General features: G+C 39.5%; 1 protein-coding gene and 1 long non-coding RNA gene across 2 annotated transcripts in view; both read left to right on the top strand.

The window, feature by feature from the left end:
• The window catches only part of LOC120575315 (stonustoxin subunit alpha-like), a 15,913-nt gene extending 6,157 nt beyond the window's left edge, over window positions 1-9,756 (top strand). Inside the window, exons 2-5 of the mRNA XM_039826033.1 lie at window positions 4,528-4,701; window positions 6,000-6,173; window positions 6,309-6,355; window positions 9,085-9,756. Coding sequence (XP_039681967.1) covers window positions 4,528-4,701; window positions 6,000-6,173; window positions 6,309-6,355; window positions 9,085-9,617 — 928 coding nt within the window. The 3' untranslated portion in view covers window positions 9,618-9,756. The remainder of the gene's footprint in view (window positions 1-4,527; window positions 4,702-5,999; window positions 6,174-6,308; window positions 6,356-9,084) is intronic.
• A 1,153-nt stretch (window positions 9,757-10,909) lies between these two features.
• Window positions 10,910-13,839, top strand: LOC120574934. Its single transcript, XR_005641930.1, has 4 exons — window positions 10,910-11,001; window positions 13,264-13,372; window positions 13,460-13,565; window positions 13,733-13,839. It is a non-coding gene; the product is annotated as an uncharacterized LOC120574934 (long non-coding RNA).
• Window positions 13,840-17,734: the final 3,895 nt, after the last annotated feature.

Here is a 17,734-nt window from a genome sequence, read left to right as displayed (position 1 = left end):
ATTGAGGATTTAATAATATTTTCGCAGAATTGGTATTATCAGATCATTCTTTAATCACTTTCGAATTCTTACTACCTGTTTATATTAAATTAGATAAAAGCTCCTACACCAGATGCTTATCTGACAGTGCTATAGCTAAATTTAAAGAAGATATTCCAACAGCATTCGACTCTATGTCATGCCTTAACATAACAGAGGACCTGTATGTTAACCTCAGTCCCTCTCAAATTGATGCATTTGTAGGCGGTGTTACGACATGCCCTACGGACGTACCTTAGACTCCGTGCGGCTCCCCTGAAAAAGAAGATGATGAAGCAAAGGAAACTAGCACCTTGGTATAACTCCCAAACTCGCAAATTAAAACAAATCTCCGAGAAACCTCGAGATGTAAGAGTGGCGTTCCACCAAGGTGGAAGAATCTCATTTGGATTGGCAAGAAGGTCTCAAAACCTATAGGAAGGCCCTAAGAAAGGCCAGATCAGACTATTACTCATCACTAATAGAGAAAACAAGAACAACCAAGGTTTCTTTTCAGCACTGTCAGCCAGGCTGACAGATAGCCACAGCTCTACTGGGCCATCTATTCCTCTAGCTCTGAGTAGTGATGACTTCATGAGCTTCTTCAATGATAAAATTACAACAATTAGAGATAAAATTCATCACCTTTTACACTCAACTTCTAGCGGTTCACCTTCAACCGCAGAGTCGTTAGAAATAAAGACTAGTCTCGACATATACTTAGACTGCTTTTATCCTATAGATCTTCAACAATTAATGTTAAAGATATCCTCAGCTAAGTCATCTACCTGTCTCTTGGACCCCATCCCATCGAGACTACTCAAAAAGCATTACCTGTGGTTAACACCTCATTACTAGATATGATCAATATGTCTCTATTAACAGGTTATGTACCACAGTCATTTAAAGTATGCTGTGATAAAGAACCTCTTCTGAAAAAACCCACCCTGGATCCTGAGGTCTTAGCAAACTATAGACCTATATCAACAACTTCCTTTTCTATCAAGATCCTTGAGAAGGTGGTTGCTAATCAGTTATGTGATTTTCTACATAGAAATAGTTTATTTGATGACTTTCAATCAGGATTTAGAAGAATCATAGCACAGAGCGGCACTGGTGAAAATTACTAACGACCTTTTAACTGCGAGACAAAGGTCTTGTCTCCATTCTTGTTTTACTAGATCTTAGTGCTGCATTTGACACAATTGACCATTCAATCCTGTTACAGAGATTGGAACACTTGCGTTGGCATTAAAGGAATTGCTCTGAGTTGGTTTAGGTCCTATTTCTCTGATCGATCTCAATTTGTGAATGTTAATGATAAATCCTCAGAATGCCGCTAAAAGTTAGCCATGGGGTTCCTCAAGGCTCAGTGCTTGGACCAATTCTATTCTCCTTATATATACTTACTCTAGGCAATATTATTAGAAAACACTCAATTAACTTTCACTGTTATGCGGATGACACCCAATTATACTTGTCAAATCAAACCAGACGAAACCAGTCAGCTAGCAAAATTTCAGAGTGCATTAAGGATATAAAATCCTGGATGACCTATAATTTTTCTCGATGTTAAACCCTAACAAAACTGAAGTTATTGTGCTAGGCCTAAACACCTCCGAACTTCATTATCTAGAGATATAGCTACTCTGGATGGTGTTGCCCTGGCCTCCAGCACCACTGTTAGAAATTTAGGAGTTATCTTTGATCGGATATATCCTTTAATGCCAATCTAAAACAAACCTCCAAGAACAGCCTTTTTTCATCTTCGTAACATTGCCAAAATTAGGAATATCCTGTCTCAAAACACGCTGAAAAACTAGTCCATGCATTTGTTACTTCCAGGCTGGACTATTGTAATTCCCTACTGTCAGGTTGCTCAAATAAGTCTCTTAAGACTCTCCAGCTGATCAAGAATACTGCAGCGTGTTCTCACAAGAACTAAGAAAAGAGATCATATTTCTCCTGTATTAGCTTCTCTGCATTGGCTTCCTGTTGAATCAGGATTGAGTTTAAAGTCCTTCTCTTGACCTACAAAGCTCTAAATGGTCTAGCACCATCATATCTAGAAGAGCTCCTAATACTCTATTGTCCTACTAGAGCACTGCGCTCCCAGAATGCAGAGTTACTGGTGGTACCTAGAGTCTCTAAAAGTAGAATGGGGCTAGAGCCTTCAGTTATCAGGCTCCTCTCCTATGGAACCAGCTCGATCTGGGTTCGGGGGCAGAAACTGTCACCTCATTCAAGAATGAACTTAAAACTCTCCTAGTTAGGGAGTGAGGGAGTTGGAGTGTTCACCTAACTGGCTCAACTGCTTCTCTTCATAAGTGTTAGATTAATAATTTAGGCGGCGGTGCCGGGCGAGGGTTCGAAGCCCCACCCCCCCTCCCCTTATACCTGTCTCTCTTTCCCTTTTTATTTCTCTCTGTTCTCTCTTTTGTTCTGTTTGCTTGCTGTTTGTACTCTCATCTCTCCTTCCTTTCCTTCCTTCTTCTCCTTTTCCTTTACTGTTACCATCACTATTCTGGGCTTGTTTTGCTTTGGGTTTGGGTTTTTTTGGTTTTGGGTTGGCGCCGGTTGGCGCGTCTCCTGCCACTCCTGGGGGCGTTCGGGGGGTTGTTTTTTTTTCCTGAGTCCGTGACTTCATTTCATTCTTTTCCACTTCCTATGTCCACTCCTCCACCATTCCATTCCTCCTTCCATCCCTTTCATCCACCCCCCCTCTTTTTTTTTTTTTCTTCTTTTTTTTTTTTTTTCTTTTTTGTTCCTTTTTCTTTTTCTATCCTTCTCCACTCTTAATTATTCATTCTATTCCATTCTCATCTCTATATTCCCTCTCATTCTCTACTACTCTCTCTTTCTCTCTCTCCTTCTCTCTCTCTTTATCTATACTACTCTTTTTTCTCTCCTTTTCCTCTCTTTCTCTCTTTTTCTCTCCTTTTCTCTCTTTTTTCTTTTTTCTTTTTTTTCTCTCTTTTCTCTCTCGTTTGTTTCCCTGCCTTTTTTGTCTCCTCTTTTTTCTCTTTCTTTTTTTTTTCGTTTTCCTTTCCTTTTTCCTTTTTTTTGTTTTCCTTTTTTCCTTTTTCTTTTCTTCTTTTCTTGCTTTCCTTTTCCTTTTTTCTTTTTTTTCCTTTTTTATGTGTGTGTTTTTTTTTTTCCCTTTTTTCTCCTTTTTGCTTTTTGTCTTTCTTTTCTGTTTCCTTTTTCTTGCTGTTTCCTTGTCCTTGTTTCTTCTGTTCTCTTTCTGTCCTCTTTGCTTTGTTCTCTTTTCCTTTTCCCTTTCTTGTTTTGTTCTTCTTCTCCTTGCTTTTCTCTTGCTTCTTGTTCTTCTGTTTCCTCCTTCCTTCCTATCTCTCCTCTCTCTCCTTATATATATATTTATACTATTTTCCTCCTCCTCTCTCTCTCCTCTCTCTTTCCTGTCTCTCTCTCCTCTCTCTGCTCCTTGTGTGTTGTTCCTCTCTCTGTATTCTCTCTCCTCTCTCTTCTCTTTTTTCTGTGTCTGTGTGTGTCTCTGTTCTGTTGTTCTGTCTCTGTTCTGTCTGTTCTATCTCTGTGTCTCTCTCTCTATCTCTGTTTGTTTCTGTTGTTGTCTGTCTTGTGTTTCTTCTCTCACCTGTCTCTGTTTTTTTCTGTCTCTCTTGTATTCTCTCTCTCTCTGTTTTTTTTTTTTTTTTTTTGTCTCTGTCTCGTGGTAATGTCATGTATTGATTCTATGGATCAGGACTTGATAGGTTGTGGATCAATGTCAAGGGCCTCAGGTCGTACTCAGGATGTTCACCTGGATCTTTAGGGAGGGACTGTACCAGGGGTACAAGGTGTTCTCTTGATCCATCTGAGTGTTCAGGAGTTTCTGGCTGCTCTTCATGTCCATCTGACATTAATCAACTCCGGAGCCAACCTGCTTACAGAAGAACAAAAAACATCCAGGCTGTCTATCTTCAGAGACAAAACAAGTTTCTACCAGCAGTGCTGTGGACAAGGCCTTACAGAGTCCAAATGGACATCTGGACTTGTTCCTCCGCGTCCTTTTGGGTCTTTTACTGCAGTCCAATCAGACTCTCCTAGAGGGTCTGCTGAAACAGACAGGAAGTGTCCCACAGACCAATCAGAAAACAGTTGAGTACATCAAGAAGAAGATCAATAAGAATCTGTGTCTGCAGAGAGAAGCATCAATCTGTTCCACTGTCTGAATGAACTGAATGATCATTCTCTAGTGGAGCAGATCCAACAGTCCCTGAGTTCAGGAAGTCTCTCCACAGATAAACTGTCTCCTGCTCAGTGGTCAGCTCTGGTCTTCATCTTACTGTCATCAGAAAAAGATCTGGACGTGTTTGACCTGAAGAAATACTCTGCTTCAGAGGAGGCTCTTCTGAGGCTGCTGCCAGTGGTCAAAGCCTCCAACAAAGCTCTGTACGTGCACACACAACTATCCAGATTAAATGGAGTTTTTCTTTATTCAGAAAATAAATAACTTTTGTTTCTCATGTATTGCTGATTCCTCTTCAGGCTGAGTGGCTGTAACCTGTCAGAGAGAAGCTGTGAAGCTCTGTCCTCGGTTCTCAGCTCCCAGTCCTCTAGTCTGAGAGAGCTGGACCTGAGTAACAACGAGCTGCAGGATTCAGGAGTGAAGCAGCTGTCAGCTGGACTGAAGAGTCCACACTGCAGACTGGAAACTCTCAGGTTAGTGTTTGTGTAACAATGGAAATTAAACAAACTTATGATGCTGTACCCTCCTAACCGTAAATGCATGTTTTGTTTAAAACACCGCCAAAGAAAGACCACTTACCCTAGAAAGGAGCTGAAAAAAAGGTTTTTGTCGTTGGTTTCTCAAAATTCGTTCTTGATGCGTCTCGCTAGAACCAGCCGACAGTAGGCTTGACTTTTGTTTTTCCTTTTTTATGTTTTATGCTATAATCACTGTGTTATACTGCTCAAGGGCGTAACTCTGGGTTTAACATTGGAGGGGGGGGTGAGATCTCCACTGAGGGGTGTAGTCTAATTATATATATATATATATATATATATATATATATATATATATATATATATAAAAAATATCATATGAAAAGTACAGTATGGGAGAACACATGAACTTTAACATCTAACCAGTAGTGCAATCATTAAAAGTGGCTTTCCTTTATAGCAGTGCATAAAAAAGACAAAAAACACAGAATGCAGTATAATCATGTTAAGTCCATTATTAAAGTGCATTAGAAAATAACGTACAAAGAGTTCGGAGAAATCAGACAGTCTATAGTCCATATAATAGTATATTATAATAACAGAATGCAGTATGATCTATAGTGCATTGTTGAGGTGCATTAATAAACTGCTCAGAGGTAGTCAGACAGTCCATAGTCCATGTGCAAAAGGAGGAGCGGGCGGTAGCGTGGGTCATCACAGCTAACGACAATAGAAGGACAGAAAAATAATAAAATATTGAGTATACTGTGTGAAATTTGTTTTTACTTTGCTTGCCAATTACATTGTATTTAGAAAGTCAACCACTTATCATGTTTTATAACAGTTAATATCTTTCTTTCACATTATGATAAGATACTCAGGGGTTTGAACTGGCCAGTTTTAATTACTATCCCCCCGTAAATTATGCCTGATACTGCTTAAAAGATATTTAGGAGCTATTCCTGCTTCTGGCCATGGTTGTGCTTGTTAATTTGAGATGCAAGACTTGCATAGAGCCGACAGTGAGTAATAATGTGACAAGAGCAAAAACGTTAACAAATGGCTTGGTTTTCACAGGGTTAAATGTGGCAGCCATATTGTACTGAAGGAGTTAGCATAAGCTTTGTGATAAGCAATAGTTGGAGCACACTTCCCACCACCCCATCTTAAGAACCTCCGGTATGTCAGAGTGAACCTCATCTGGCTGGTGTGTGTGTATGTGTGTGTGTGTGTGTGTGTGTGTGTGTGTGTGTGTGTGTGTGTGTGTGTGTGTGTGTGTGTGTGTGTGTGTGTAGTCTGTCATTCTGTCTGGTCTCAGTGGAAGGCTGTACTTCTCTGGCCTCAGCTCTGAGCTCAAACCCCTCCCATCTGAGAGTGCTGGATCTGAGCTACAATCATCCAGGAGACTCAGGAGTGAAGCTGCTGTCAGCTGGACTTAAGGATCCAAACTGGAGACTGGACACTCTCAGGTATGGACATATGGACAGACAACAGCCGCTCTCCCACTGTTTCTCTGTCACTAACTGATGAACTCTGGTTCATGATTAATGGAGGATCTGAGTGAAGGTGTATGAAGTTTATTCTGACTTTGTTTCTTCCTGCAGGATGGACCATGGTGGACAACAGAGAATGAGACCTGGTGTGAGGAAGTGTGAGTGTGTTTAAAGTTTGATTCATGAGAACTCAGCTGCATGTTGCACTAGATTTGTACATTTTCTTAACTGAAGTACGATGATTCATTTCTCCAGAGAGTTTCTTTCAGTGTGGCTGGAAAGACGTTAGAATTCAACTCCCCGATGCTTTTATTTATTTTTACTTCATGTCATCTTACTTGATTTCTTTCTTCAAAAGAAACAACAAAAATATGAACTTGCACATAACAAAATGTGTTTTGAATTTGGTTTTCGTTTTCGCTTGGAAACAAAAACAAACCGCAGAACCATTTGATTTTATACTAACTCAAAAATATAAAACTCATGTGACTTCTGTCTTTGGTTTCAAATGATCAAACAAATTGAACACAGACTATTTCATTCTTCAATCCAAAGGAATTGCCAAGAAAGAAAAAAACGTTTTTGTTTGACACCAGAAACAGTTTTTTTCTCCTTTTTTTCTTTTGAAACAAACAAAAAAAATGTGTTTCATTTTTTAATTAAAAATGAATTACAGATTATCCAATGATACCCAGACTGTTGTTGCCTTCTATGAATCCGACTTGACAGAGTGTAAGTTTGACAGATATAAGTTGATGTGTTTCTTCAGTTTTCTTCTCCAGATGTTTTAATAACTTAGTGTTTAAAACCTACACAATATAATTAATGTCACAAAGATGTTGAAAAGTAGAATAAAGTGAGTTGAGGTGGATTTACCTTCCAGTTCCTCCTTGAATGGAGACATGGGACCAGTTCTAGGACACAAACGCACAAATACTTTCACTCATAAACTGGTATTTCTATAAATAGAAGGTGTGCACATCACACTGACTTCAGACCAGCGTACACATGGTTTAAGAGACAGCTGCAGGTGATCAGGTGGAAATGGAAAACAGGCTGGGAGACAGAATCTTAATAATAAAACATTTTTTGTTGTGAATGAATTGTTATAACTGGATTGTTGATGTTAAAGTTTGTTAAACATCATTCACAGCTGAATATGAAATGAATGTTTCAATGATTTTCTTTCAGTAGTTATCAGTAAAGTTGTTAATAGGGATGCACCGACTCCAGATTTTTGGGGCTTGGGGCTTACCGAATCCTAGTGGATTCGGTATTCGGCCAATCTATATTAAGATTCTGCCGAATCTGAAACTGAATACCGAATCCTACTCCTATCATCAGTCCATTAACACAGTAAACACATTAATGAAGTAAACAACATCCACAGCCTCTAAAATAATTCAATGTAACAACTTAATGTTGAATTCACACGCTCTTTTCATATCATAGGAAAGCACATCACTATCGCCAGATGAGTGACAATTTTGTTTGGCAAATTTTCGCTAACCAGTGTATTATTAAGGTGTTGTGAAATGTTTGTTTAAAGCACTTAAATAAGAAATTCATGTTGCTTAGTTTAAAACAGTCTAAAGGAAATGGTAAATTAGTGTAATTAAAACTCACTATTTAAATTATTTACAGTACTTGATTTACAGCGGATATGTGAAAAGGTACACACCCTTATTTGTTTAACAGACCTTAAACAACCTTATTTGTTTAACGGTAAATAAGCTTTTTAATTTCACCCACCCAACATGCCTTCTGTAGTGGAATGGCTTTGAATGACGAACAAAATCGCTTGTCTTTTACCGGGGATTTCCACCAGATGCGTAACGGCTGCATAATGGCTCCGAAACGGCGGCGGAGTCATTAGGTTTCCATTAAAGTCAATGCGTGTATTTCCACTGACTGCATAACGGCTGCGTTCCAACTCCGTCCAGCTCCGACGGTCCGCAGCCCTCCGGAGCAGATACGCAGAGCTTCTATTTTTGCCGGACACCGGAGAGCTCCGCAGCAATTCAGCACACGGCTGATAGTGCAGGACAGGAAGTCGAGCACAGAAACTAAATAAATATCCGGTTAATTTTCAAAATAAAATACACCGTGCTCACGGCGGATCATATTTCCCTGCACTACACCGTGAAAACTTCTCCTCTACTCCTCTGGATGGAAACTAACTGTTGTTGGTTTTGTGGTTCTATTCTACCTGAATTCGCGAGAACTTGTGGGTCCTCATGACTGCAGCTGTCAGTCATGGCCGCAGCCGTGCTGCAACAAATCCGGACCTGGTGGGTATTGACGGACAGCGGAGCACGCAGCAGACACGCAGCGGAGCCGGTCCGCAGCCGTTACGCATCTGGTGGAAATACGGAGTTACTGTGAACATTTACTGTTCAATATGTTGCTGGGACAAAAGAAAATAAACAACTTAAGCTTGACAGATATGTTTCGGCAAACCGTCACAGGAAGTGCTTTTATTTTGAAGTAGCCTACATGGAAGTAGTCTGTTGTGTAGTCTTGCAAGCTTACTGAGATGAATGTGAGACACTACAGGCAACACATGTCCGTCACGCTTCAGAGTTGTTCACTTTCTTGTGTGTAAAACTGCAACATATTGCACAGTAAATGTTCACAGTAAAAGACAAGCGTTTTTGGTCATCATTCAAAGCCATTCCACTACAGAAGGCATGTTGGGTGGGTGAAATTAGAAAGCTGACGTTCGCTAACCAGCAGCAGCCGAGTAGGGTTCAGTGGGAAAAAATTCTAAGGTTCGGCAGAAACCGAACCCCATCAAAAAGCCCAATGGGTTTTGGTGCATCCCTAGTTGTTAATATATCATCAGATGATAACCTGCAGCCGAATTGTGTCCTGTACTCTCCATCAGATGTCTGTAAACTGGAACTGGACACAAACACAGTAAACAGAAAACTAAAACTGTCTGACAACAACAGGACGGTGACACATGTGAGAAAGGATCAGTCATATCCTGGTCATCCAGACAGATTTGACTCCTGGCCTCAGCTGCTGTGTAGAAATGGTCTGACTGGTCGCTGTTACTGGGAGGTCGAGATGAGAAGAAGGGTTGAAATATCAGTGAGTTACAGAGGAATCAGGAGAAGAGGAGCCAGTGAAGACTGTAGGTTTGGATGTAATGATCAGTCCTGGAGTCTGTTCTGCTCGGATGATGGTTACTCTGTCTGGCACAATAACAGAGAAACAGCCCTCACTCCCTCCTCTGTCTCTAACAGAGTAGCAGTGTATGTGGACTGTCCTGCTGGCACTCTGTCCTTCTACAGAGTCTCCCCTGACTCACTGATCCACCTCCACACCTTCAACACCACATTCACTCAACCTCTTTATCCTGGGTTTATGGTCTGCCCTGGTTCCTCAGTGTCTCTGTGTCCTCTGCAGGAATGATAGCCGATGGATAAAGCTGAGTGAATGTGATGTACTTTAAGTTTTTGGTATATTTGTGGCCATATATATGAGCTGTAACAAAAGCTTCTTTGAAAATAATTTCTTTTGTAATACATCCATCGCCATCGGCATATCCAGGGTCGGGTTGAGGGGGTGAGGGGTGGGGGTGGGGCGGAAGCAGCTCCAGCTGTTTTGTTTTTTAATAAACTTTTATATGCAAGTAAGAACAACTGAGGCTCGGAGACTGACTAAATATTATATAATATATTATAAACATCATCTGAAATCTGGTAACTGAGGATTCATTTGAAATGCAGCTCAGTGCTGAGCTGCATTTCAAATGAATCCTCAGGTAAGTTTATCTAGTCATAAATCCAAATAAGAAATTATTGATTAATTTATATACATGGTTAAAAGTGTATGAGGGGTTGATACTAGTTATACACAGATTTTTATATTTAATTATTTTTATATATGTTTTATTCATTCATCAAACAAATAAATGAATGCAAACACAAAATGTCAAGTCCTTTCTACCAAACAAACATTGACAAAAGAAATATTGAAAAAACATTAAAACAGTAAACAGTAAAATGAAACATACACATTAATGCAGCAGTAATATTAATCCAAAAACATCAGATGTATTAGAAAAATGCTGACAGGGAACATTTTACTGCACAGTGGATGATAATACTTTAACTTTAGTAATGTTTTAAATGCAGGACTTTTATTTGTGGAGTATTTTTTACAGTGTATTAGTACTGTTGCTGCATTTAAGGAACTAAACACTTGTTGGCGGTTGGTGGAAACCCTCTTCGGGGAAATCAGAAAGACTTTGAAAGACAATAACTTCCTCTTTTAAAATATTTCATCATTGATGTTTTGGCCTTGGAAACCCTGACGTCTTATTCAGCTCACACGTGTACTTGGTTTACCACTGTTTTTTATTTGTTTGGCTGTAAATAAATCATTCATTGTTACACTTACCCTTTGAAGTGTTTCAGCACTTCTTTGCTTATTGATTTTGTGGTCTTTTTTTCTCAGAAGGTGTGGTTAAGTACTTTATGTTACTCTCTCAGTTCCTTAGACATAAAGGTTGTAACATAAGAGGGGGCTCGTCTGGGATATGGCTCTGTTTAGTTTGGATAGTTTTGTTAATACTCCTACTATTAAACAGTTTGATAGCTGTAAGAAGGATGACATATGTATGACTGCCACCTTGGCTATGCTCCTTTCATTGCCTGGATCAGCCACACCTGAACTTCATCTGATCGTCAGTGGAGCTGCATCACAGCTCCCAGATCCTAAGCTGCTTTTCTACACAGACCTGCTGAGGACAGAAGAGAGCTGCACACTGATGAAGTTTATGGCTGAAAGTTCAGTAAGTGGAGCTGTGATTGGTTGAGATGACATCTTTGGTTGTTGTGGTTGGAGAAACGGTTGAATTGATGGTGAAAGTGTGGTTGTTTAAAGCTGGGAAACAAGATGGCCGCCTGTGTGAGCAGGCAGAGAGAAGTCCAGATGAAGTGTTGCTTTGAATGAAGGAGAAGAGTTGAGTCTGATCTGGGGTCTGTCAGGACTCTTATTGATGTGGAGGGGACGGTAGAAGGGGGGCGAACACTAGGACACAGAAAAGAATGCACTCTCACCTGCTATTTTTAATCCTCAATCCTCTTTATTAGGACTAGCACTAGGACTCAGCAGGGATCACTTTGTTCAGCAGTAAACCCACCTGAGAGACAACAGCTGAGGATGCTCTCTGTCAGCTATAACCTGCTGCTTTAAACCCTTTAACTCTTAATTTCTGCTTCTGATTTCACAGAGTTACTTCCTTTTCAACCCTGTCTCACTCCCAACACAGAAAAAAAATGGTTAGGTGGTGAGGTACCTTGGGTGTTAGTTACTGACGCAAAAAGTCTTCTTTAGCCTCTCAGTCAGAGGCACAGGGCTGCCCAGTGTTTTCTATGCGGACATTCACGTCATTTTACTGACTTTTGGACTCTGACGGAGAGATCATGTGGAGAACCAGCACATTGATGAAAACACTGTAAATGTCTAGAATAAGCATGTCAAATCTTCTCTTTTTACACATTGTTAAAGGGAAGTTTATTTTGTTGGAAATAAATTCAATAGTTCAGTTATCAACAAAAGTCGACTGTAATTTAAGGTGAGAAACTTCATGTAAAGGTTTTGGGCATTTTATCTTCCATGCCATGTCTTCTTTCAGACTAGTGGAAATACTTTGTCTGTCTGTAGATTTCTCCACAGCCAGTTTCTATATTTGATGTTTGATGAGAAAGAACAGAGGACAGTAAAAGAGGCAGTGCGGAGGGGGGGCATATCGTAGTAGGGAGTCTGGGTGTCCTCCCCCAGGGAAGTTTTGAGCATCAACGACTTCATTTCCTGTATTCAAATATACTGTTATGCACCAATTTACGGTGGAAATACCTTTTTATTTAGCCTATGTGAAGAAGAAATAACAGATGACAATTCTAAATATATCAAAAATATAATGGAAAGTATGTTGTTGGGCATTTTTAAGTGGGTATATGGAAATCCTAAAGCTTTCTTGGTGGGTATACTGCGTATACCTGCGTATCACGTAGACTACACCACTGAAAAGAGGGGAGGAAAAGAGGATCAGACAGGAAAAGTAGAATAGTTTGAGTGAGGGCCTCCAGTGGTCACAGTGAGTAACTTCACCTCCTCCAGCTGATTTCTGCAGCTTCTCTGGTTTCTTCTTTTGAATCATCCAAACATCAGGATCAAAGATGGCCGCCACACAAAGTGACATTCAGCTCTGATTTCCATGAAGCAGTAAAATCCTCCAAACAGCTCCATGAGGCCATCTAGTGGACTGATAGAAGTAGAGCAGCTGATGGCAGCTTTCTCTGCTCTGATTTGTCCTCACCACTGACCAATGAGAACCAGCAGCCAGTGTTGTTGTACTCGAGATCGGTCTTGATCTCGATGTAACTTGAAGGTCTCATCTAGTCCTGTCTCGGTCAAGGCCATTTGATCAATTAAATGATTTTATCAAAGCATTTCATATGATATACTTATGGCAATGAAAGTTGTGATTGAAGAAGAAATCTTAATTTTTTTTTCTGTGGATGTTTTTTTGTGGGAATGTGAATCTTTCAGATAATTTTCCACATTTTATTTTCCTGCAGTTGTGGACTTGCGCTGGTCTGGTCTTGACTTGTTCTCAACCCCTCAAAGTCTCGGTCTTGTGTCGATGTTAAATCCTTAAAAGTCTCAATACACTCTGGTCTTGGTGATGATTTGGTCTCGGTTTAGGTGGTCTTGACTACAAAACTGCCAGCAGCATCTTCTCTGTCCAATAACAAACCACTATTGATCCATGTGTTGATCAGTTCTCTGTGTTGAGTGAATTAAATGTGATGAAGTGATGAGAAAAGGCCCTCTTTAGTTCCCAGAGTTCAGTCATGTTTTCTAACTGCTTCTTTAGTCTGAGCAACAGTCCAACAAGTCAAAAGGATTCAACTGACACTGATATGTAACAGAGATAATGCAGCCAATCAGAGGACCAGCTGCTGATATTTGGCTTTTTTACCAAGATAAATGATTTGACAGATGAGGTGATGAATGATTGGACTGCTGCTCTGTGTTTCCTCTCCAGATGAAGGTGTGGACTCTGCTATGAGTCAGTGTGAGGACAGAGAGGAGGAAGTCCCTTCCTCTAAAACCACTCTGTGTGGGGAACATGACAGCCAGACCAAAGCTCAGAGGTGAGAGGACCATCTCTAACTGTCCACCACTCAGATCACTCCACCATCATTATTCACACTCAAAGCTCTGTGTGTGTTATGTTTCAGCTCAGAGCAGCAACCTGGACCCGGACCTGGACCCAGCTGTGTGTCCTTTTAAGAGTGACCAGTCAAAGGATTTTCATATTAATTTCAAGCACAGACATGACAAAAAGTATGTAGTGAAATGTGTTTAATTACATATTCAGCATGTAATTGCTGACAATTCATGTCAGCAATTAGAATACATTTCTTCATACAAACATTTCAAATTAGACAATATTTAACAAATTATTTTTTCCAGAGAAAATGTTTCTAAATATTTGAGCTTTTATAAATCAGGATCCATCAGAGATCAGACTGTCCCGAAGCTGAACCCAGCTGTGTGTCCATGAAGAGTGACCAGTCTATGCCTCATCCTTATAACTTCAAAGATGGACTCCACTCAGTTGATCAAAGGTGAGGATTTAAAACTTATAACGAAAACAGAGTGATGTGTTTTTATCAGATTCTCAGTTGATGGAGATCGCCAACTTTTAAAACAAAGTAGAAAGTACGACAATGAAATTTGAGGTGTAAAATCTATTGAGTTGGAGTGGCTGAAGTCACTTGCAACATATCTTTTCCTAATTGGATGGCACAACTATTCTATTATGATCACTCTGCATCCCCCCCCCCCCTCGTAAAGCTTTCAAATATTATAAAAATATTGATCATTTATCATACAAAATGTCACCAAAAACTACCTTGATACAAATATACTGTACATTTATTAATCCACTGACAGGTTTTGTCTGCGTTGTGGGTGAAGTGCAGAACAGTTTTTAAACCTTTACCGACTCAAATTAAGTTCTCAGCAGCTCCACTGGAGCAGCTGAAAGTTCTGGGTGCCTTGCTCCAGAGCACTTCTACAGTGTATAGTGAGGGAAAGAGAGCTATATGGACTAAACCAAACAAGCTTGGTAAAGAAATAGGGAGCTGAAAGTAAAAAAAAAAAAATGCTTCATACTAAAGTGTTTATTCTCAGTGGGATCAGCACATTGTTCAGGCGCAGACCATTCGCCTCTTCATCAACTCTGCAAAATGTATGCAGAATTGTCTAAAATAATCCTTTTATCAAGATCAGGAAATCAACTTTCCAGTCAGCTGCCCACTGTGCTAACCTCCTGCCGACGCTGCTAGCTTGGTCTAGCTAGCCAGCTGGCTTGGTCTAGCTAGCCAGCTGGCTTGAGTTTTTAAATGTATACATCAAAGTAAATGGGATGAAAAGGTGGAAAAAATTAGCAAAATATATTTGAAAAATAACTCAATGGTTCAAAAACCAAAGAAAAATCACAATGGAAATAATTTGTTTGTGAATTGAAACTGAGCTATATACTGAACCGCTGGGTACTCTTTTATTTTATTTTCAGGAAAAAGGTGCGAGTTCAGAGCTCGTTGTCTTGTGTGGTCATTGAATAGTGCATTATTTTCTTCCTCCTGTTCTAGTCTGGTGTCTTCTGATTCTGGTCCTATAAAATGATATGTATTGATTAACTGCATTACCTCCACTACCAGTTGTTTGAGGAGCCGTGTGATACAATATAATTTGGCGAGCCAGAGCTGAGAACTGCTGACCTTGTCTCTTTTCTGCCTTGGCGGTAGGCTAACGATCATAAACTTTAAAGGCCATCACTACCAGTAGTTTTAGGAGCCGTTTGAAACCTAAACCTCAGAGTAAACACCAAGGAAGAGGTAAAGATGGCTATCAGCTACGACCTAAGGCTAAGCTCTAGACTACATGGACAACCAAGACCATCCTTGTGTCCTCCATTTCTACATCAGAAGGGGCACCGAGGTTAGACTGGCAGAATTGGATACTGACTGACTTTTAGCGATCGCTGCTTTTTGGTCCTACATAGACGCACCCCCAGTCCACCTTGATAATTACACTGGCAATGGCAAACTAATGCTGCGTTCATAGACATCGGAAAAACATTTTTCCGATTGAAAACGTCATCATTCACGTCACTTCCTGTGGGAATCAGAGGTGGGAAATTCTGGCTAGATTTTGCTAACAGTTTCCCAGTTGGTGACGCGTTGTTGACAACTAACATTTGATGTCGGCGACTTTGGTTCACTGAAAATATTTCAATGACAAACTGTTTATTGTGGACAAACGCCTCTGCCAAGAAACATACACAGACATAACATGTTTCAAATTATTCATAAATGGGCCCATGTACAAAATTTCAGCCCCGGCACTGTAGCCACACCAGCCCACATTACCAAGCCCATACAGCCCCACCCATTGACACGTGCATTCACTAATTACATTTGTGTACAGGTAGTGAAATACAGTCTTTTTACAATCACTTTGCTACTATTTTCAGAACCTTGATGTCTTTTTTTTCCAAAATCTTGACACAAAACTCAAAATGGTCATCACTTGTAACACTGTAATCACTGACTGTCCAATGTTCAAAAGATTGCATTGTGCATTCATATCTTTAAATAAATTGCACTTGCACAATCATTGGTTCAAAAAACTAATTGATTGTGAAATACCATTGAAACATTACTTTAGATCACCCACAAACAAGCTACCCATAGTTTCACTTGTTCGTACAATCATTAAATATTGTAGTACAAAATAGGTGATACATGTTTCATTATGGTACTAGATGTAAATACATCCATGTAAAGTACTGCAGTAGTAGAGAGAATACTAATCATTGAACACAATACAGTACGATCACAACATAGGTTTATTTGAATCAAAGCAAAATAAATGGCTACAAAAGAGTATCTATCTATCTATCTATCTATCTATCTATCTATCTATCTATCTATCTATCTATCTATCTATCTATCTATCTATCTATCTATCGAATTGGACAAGCAATTCCAAGGGCATGCATCCATACAGTGCAGTCCTGTCAATACTGTAAATAGTCTCAAAAGTGGTACATGGGACCATAGAAACAGTGTCTGATAAACGGTAGTACATTACAGTAAAGAAGGATGATGAAATATTACATCCATAGATAATGTAGTGTAATTGGTTCATGCTCCATGCTAATTGGTGACAATGAATCTCGTTATCTTGAAACTTTCATGATCTAAACATGGAATATTGTTTGTCTGTTTCCAAACAACTATGCATTAAGAGTAATGCAACAGTTACTTATCATTTTGAGCAGTTGTATCAATTGATAGTTAGATGACTGTAATGAAATGAATAGACAATCATCTGAACTGTAATGTGTGAATTGCTTTTTGAAATAGTAGTACTTTGATAAGTCGTGTCATATTGAACAGGTGATCTTTGTTAAATGAACAAATGATCTTAGGTTTATGTGTATTGTATCCAAGCAATTGAAAAAAGTGTTAGTTTTGAAAAAATGTGTATTTGGATAATTGATTGAGTTTTGTGCCTAGAGTTTTGAAAAATTACGTCAACGTTCTGATATTAGTGCCAAAGTGATTGTTAAAAAAATGTAATATAAGCAGTACCTTATGTAACAGATTTTTAAACATTTAATGTAAGTAACTGGCAAACAATGCTTACTACTTTTTAAAGAGCATACGTTTATAACAAATTTACACATACTGCCTGTTTATGCCGTTTGTCATTCTCTACAGTATGTTGTTCTTTGTTGTCACTGTCTGTTCGATTGTCCGTGTTTCTCTCTGTTGACACTGTACATATTGTCTGTCTGGTTCTCCATCTTTTCGTCTGTTTTAACTCTCTATTTCAGCAATTTAAATATGTTTTTATGGCTATGATACTTCAGGATTTTTCCTTGCTCAGAATTGGCCTTTGGGGGAACACAAAGTTTTGAGGGTAAAAGACATCAATTCCTGCATTCTGAAAAATTTTAGGTAATCCAATTTATGGTAAAAATGTCTATATTTATGGCAACGAAATCACTAAAATTCTGGTGGCAGGTAACAATTCAAAATACAAAATATAATGGAATATTATATTTATTAGTCCAGTAAGGGGGCGTTCACATCTGGGACATGGGCCGGATACGACAACACTTGACCCCAAAGTCCAGGGGTCTCATTTATAAACGTGGCATACGCACAAAACGGGGCTGAAAACGTGCGTACGCCACTTCCTACACAAAGGTTGTGATTTATGAAAAACAAACTTGACGGGAGACTGTGCGGTCCTCCACGCAAACTCTGACCCATGCATACGCACATTTTGGAGACAAAATAGGAATTGGTGACGCAGATGGTGAGGTGGTGAACTGAAGTCAGACTGCAGAAAGTACATGTGGGAATAAGGGTTAGGCTACTCTTAATATGTTTAAGTATTAAAAAATAATGCCTCACGCACATTTCTTCACACCA

Source organism: Perca fluviatilis, chromosome 15 (genome assembly GCF_010015445.1).
Source record: "Perca fluviatilis chromosome 15, GENO_Pfluv_1.0, whole genome shotgun sequence".
Classification (NCBI taxonomy): domain Eukaryota; kingdom Metazoa; phylum Chordata; class Actinopteri; order Perciformes; family Percidae; genus Perca; species Perca fluviatilis.
Note: the sequence above shows the minus strand (reverse complement) of the source record. Positions and strands in the feature narration are given on the sequence as shown.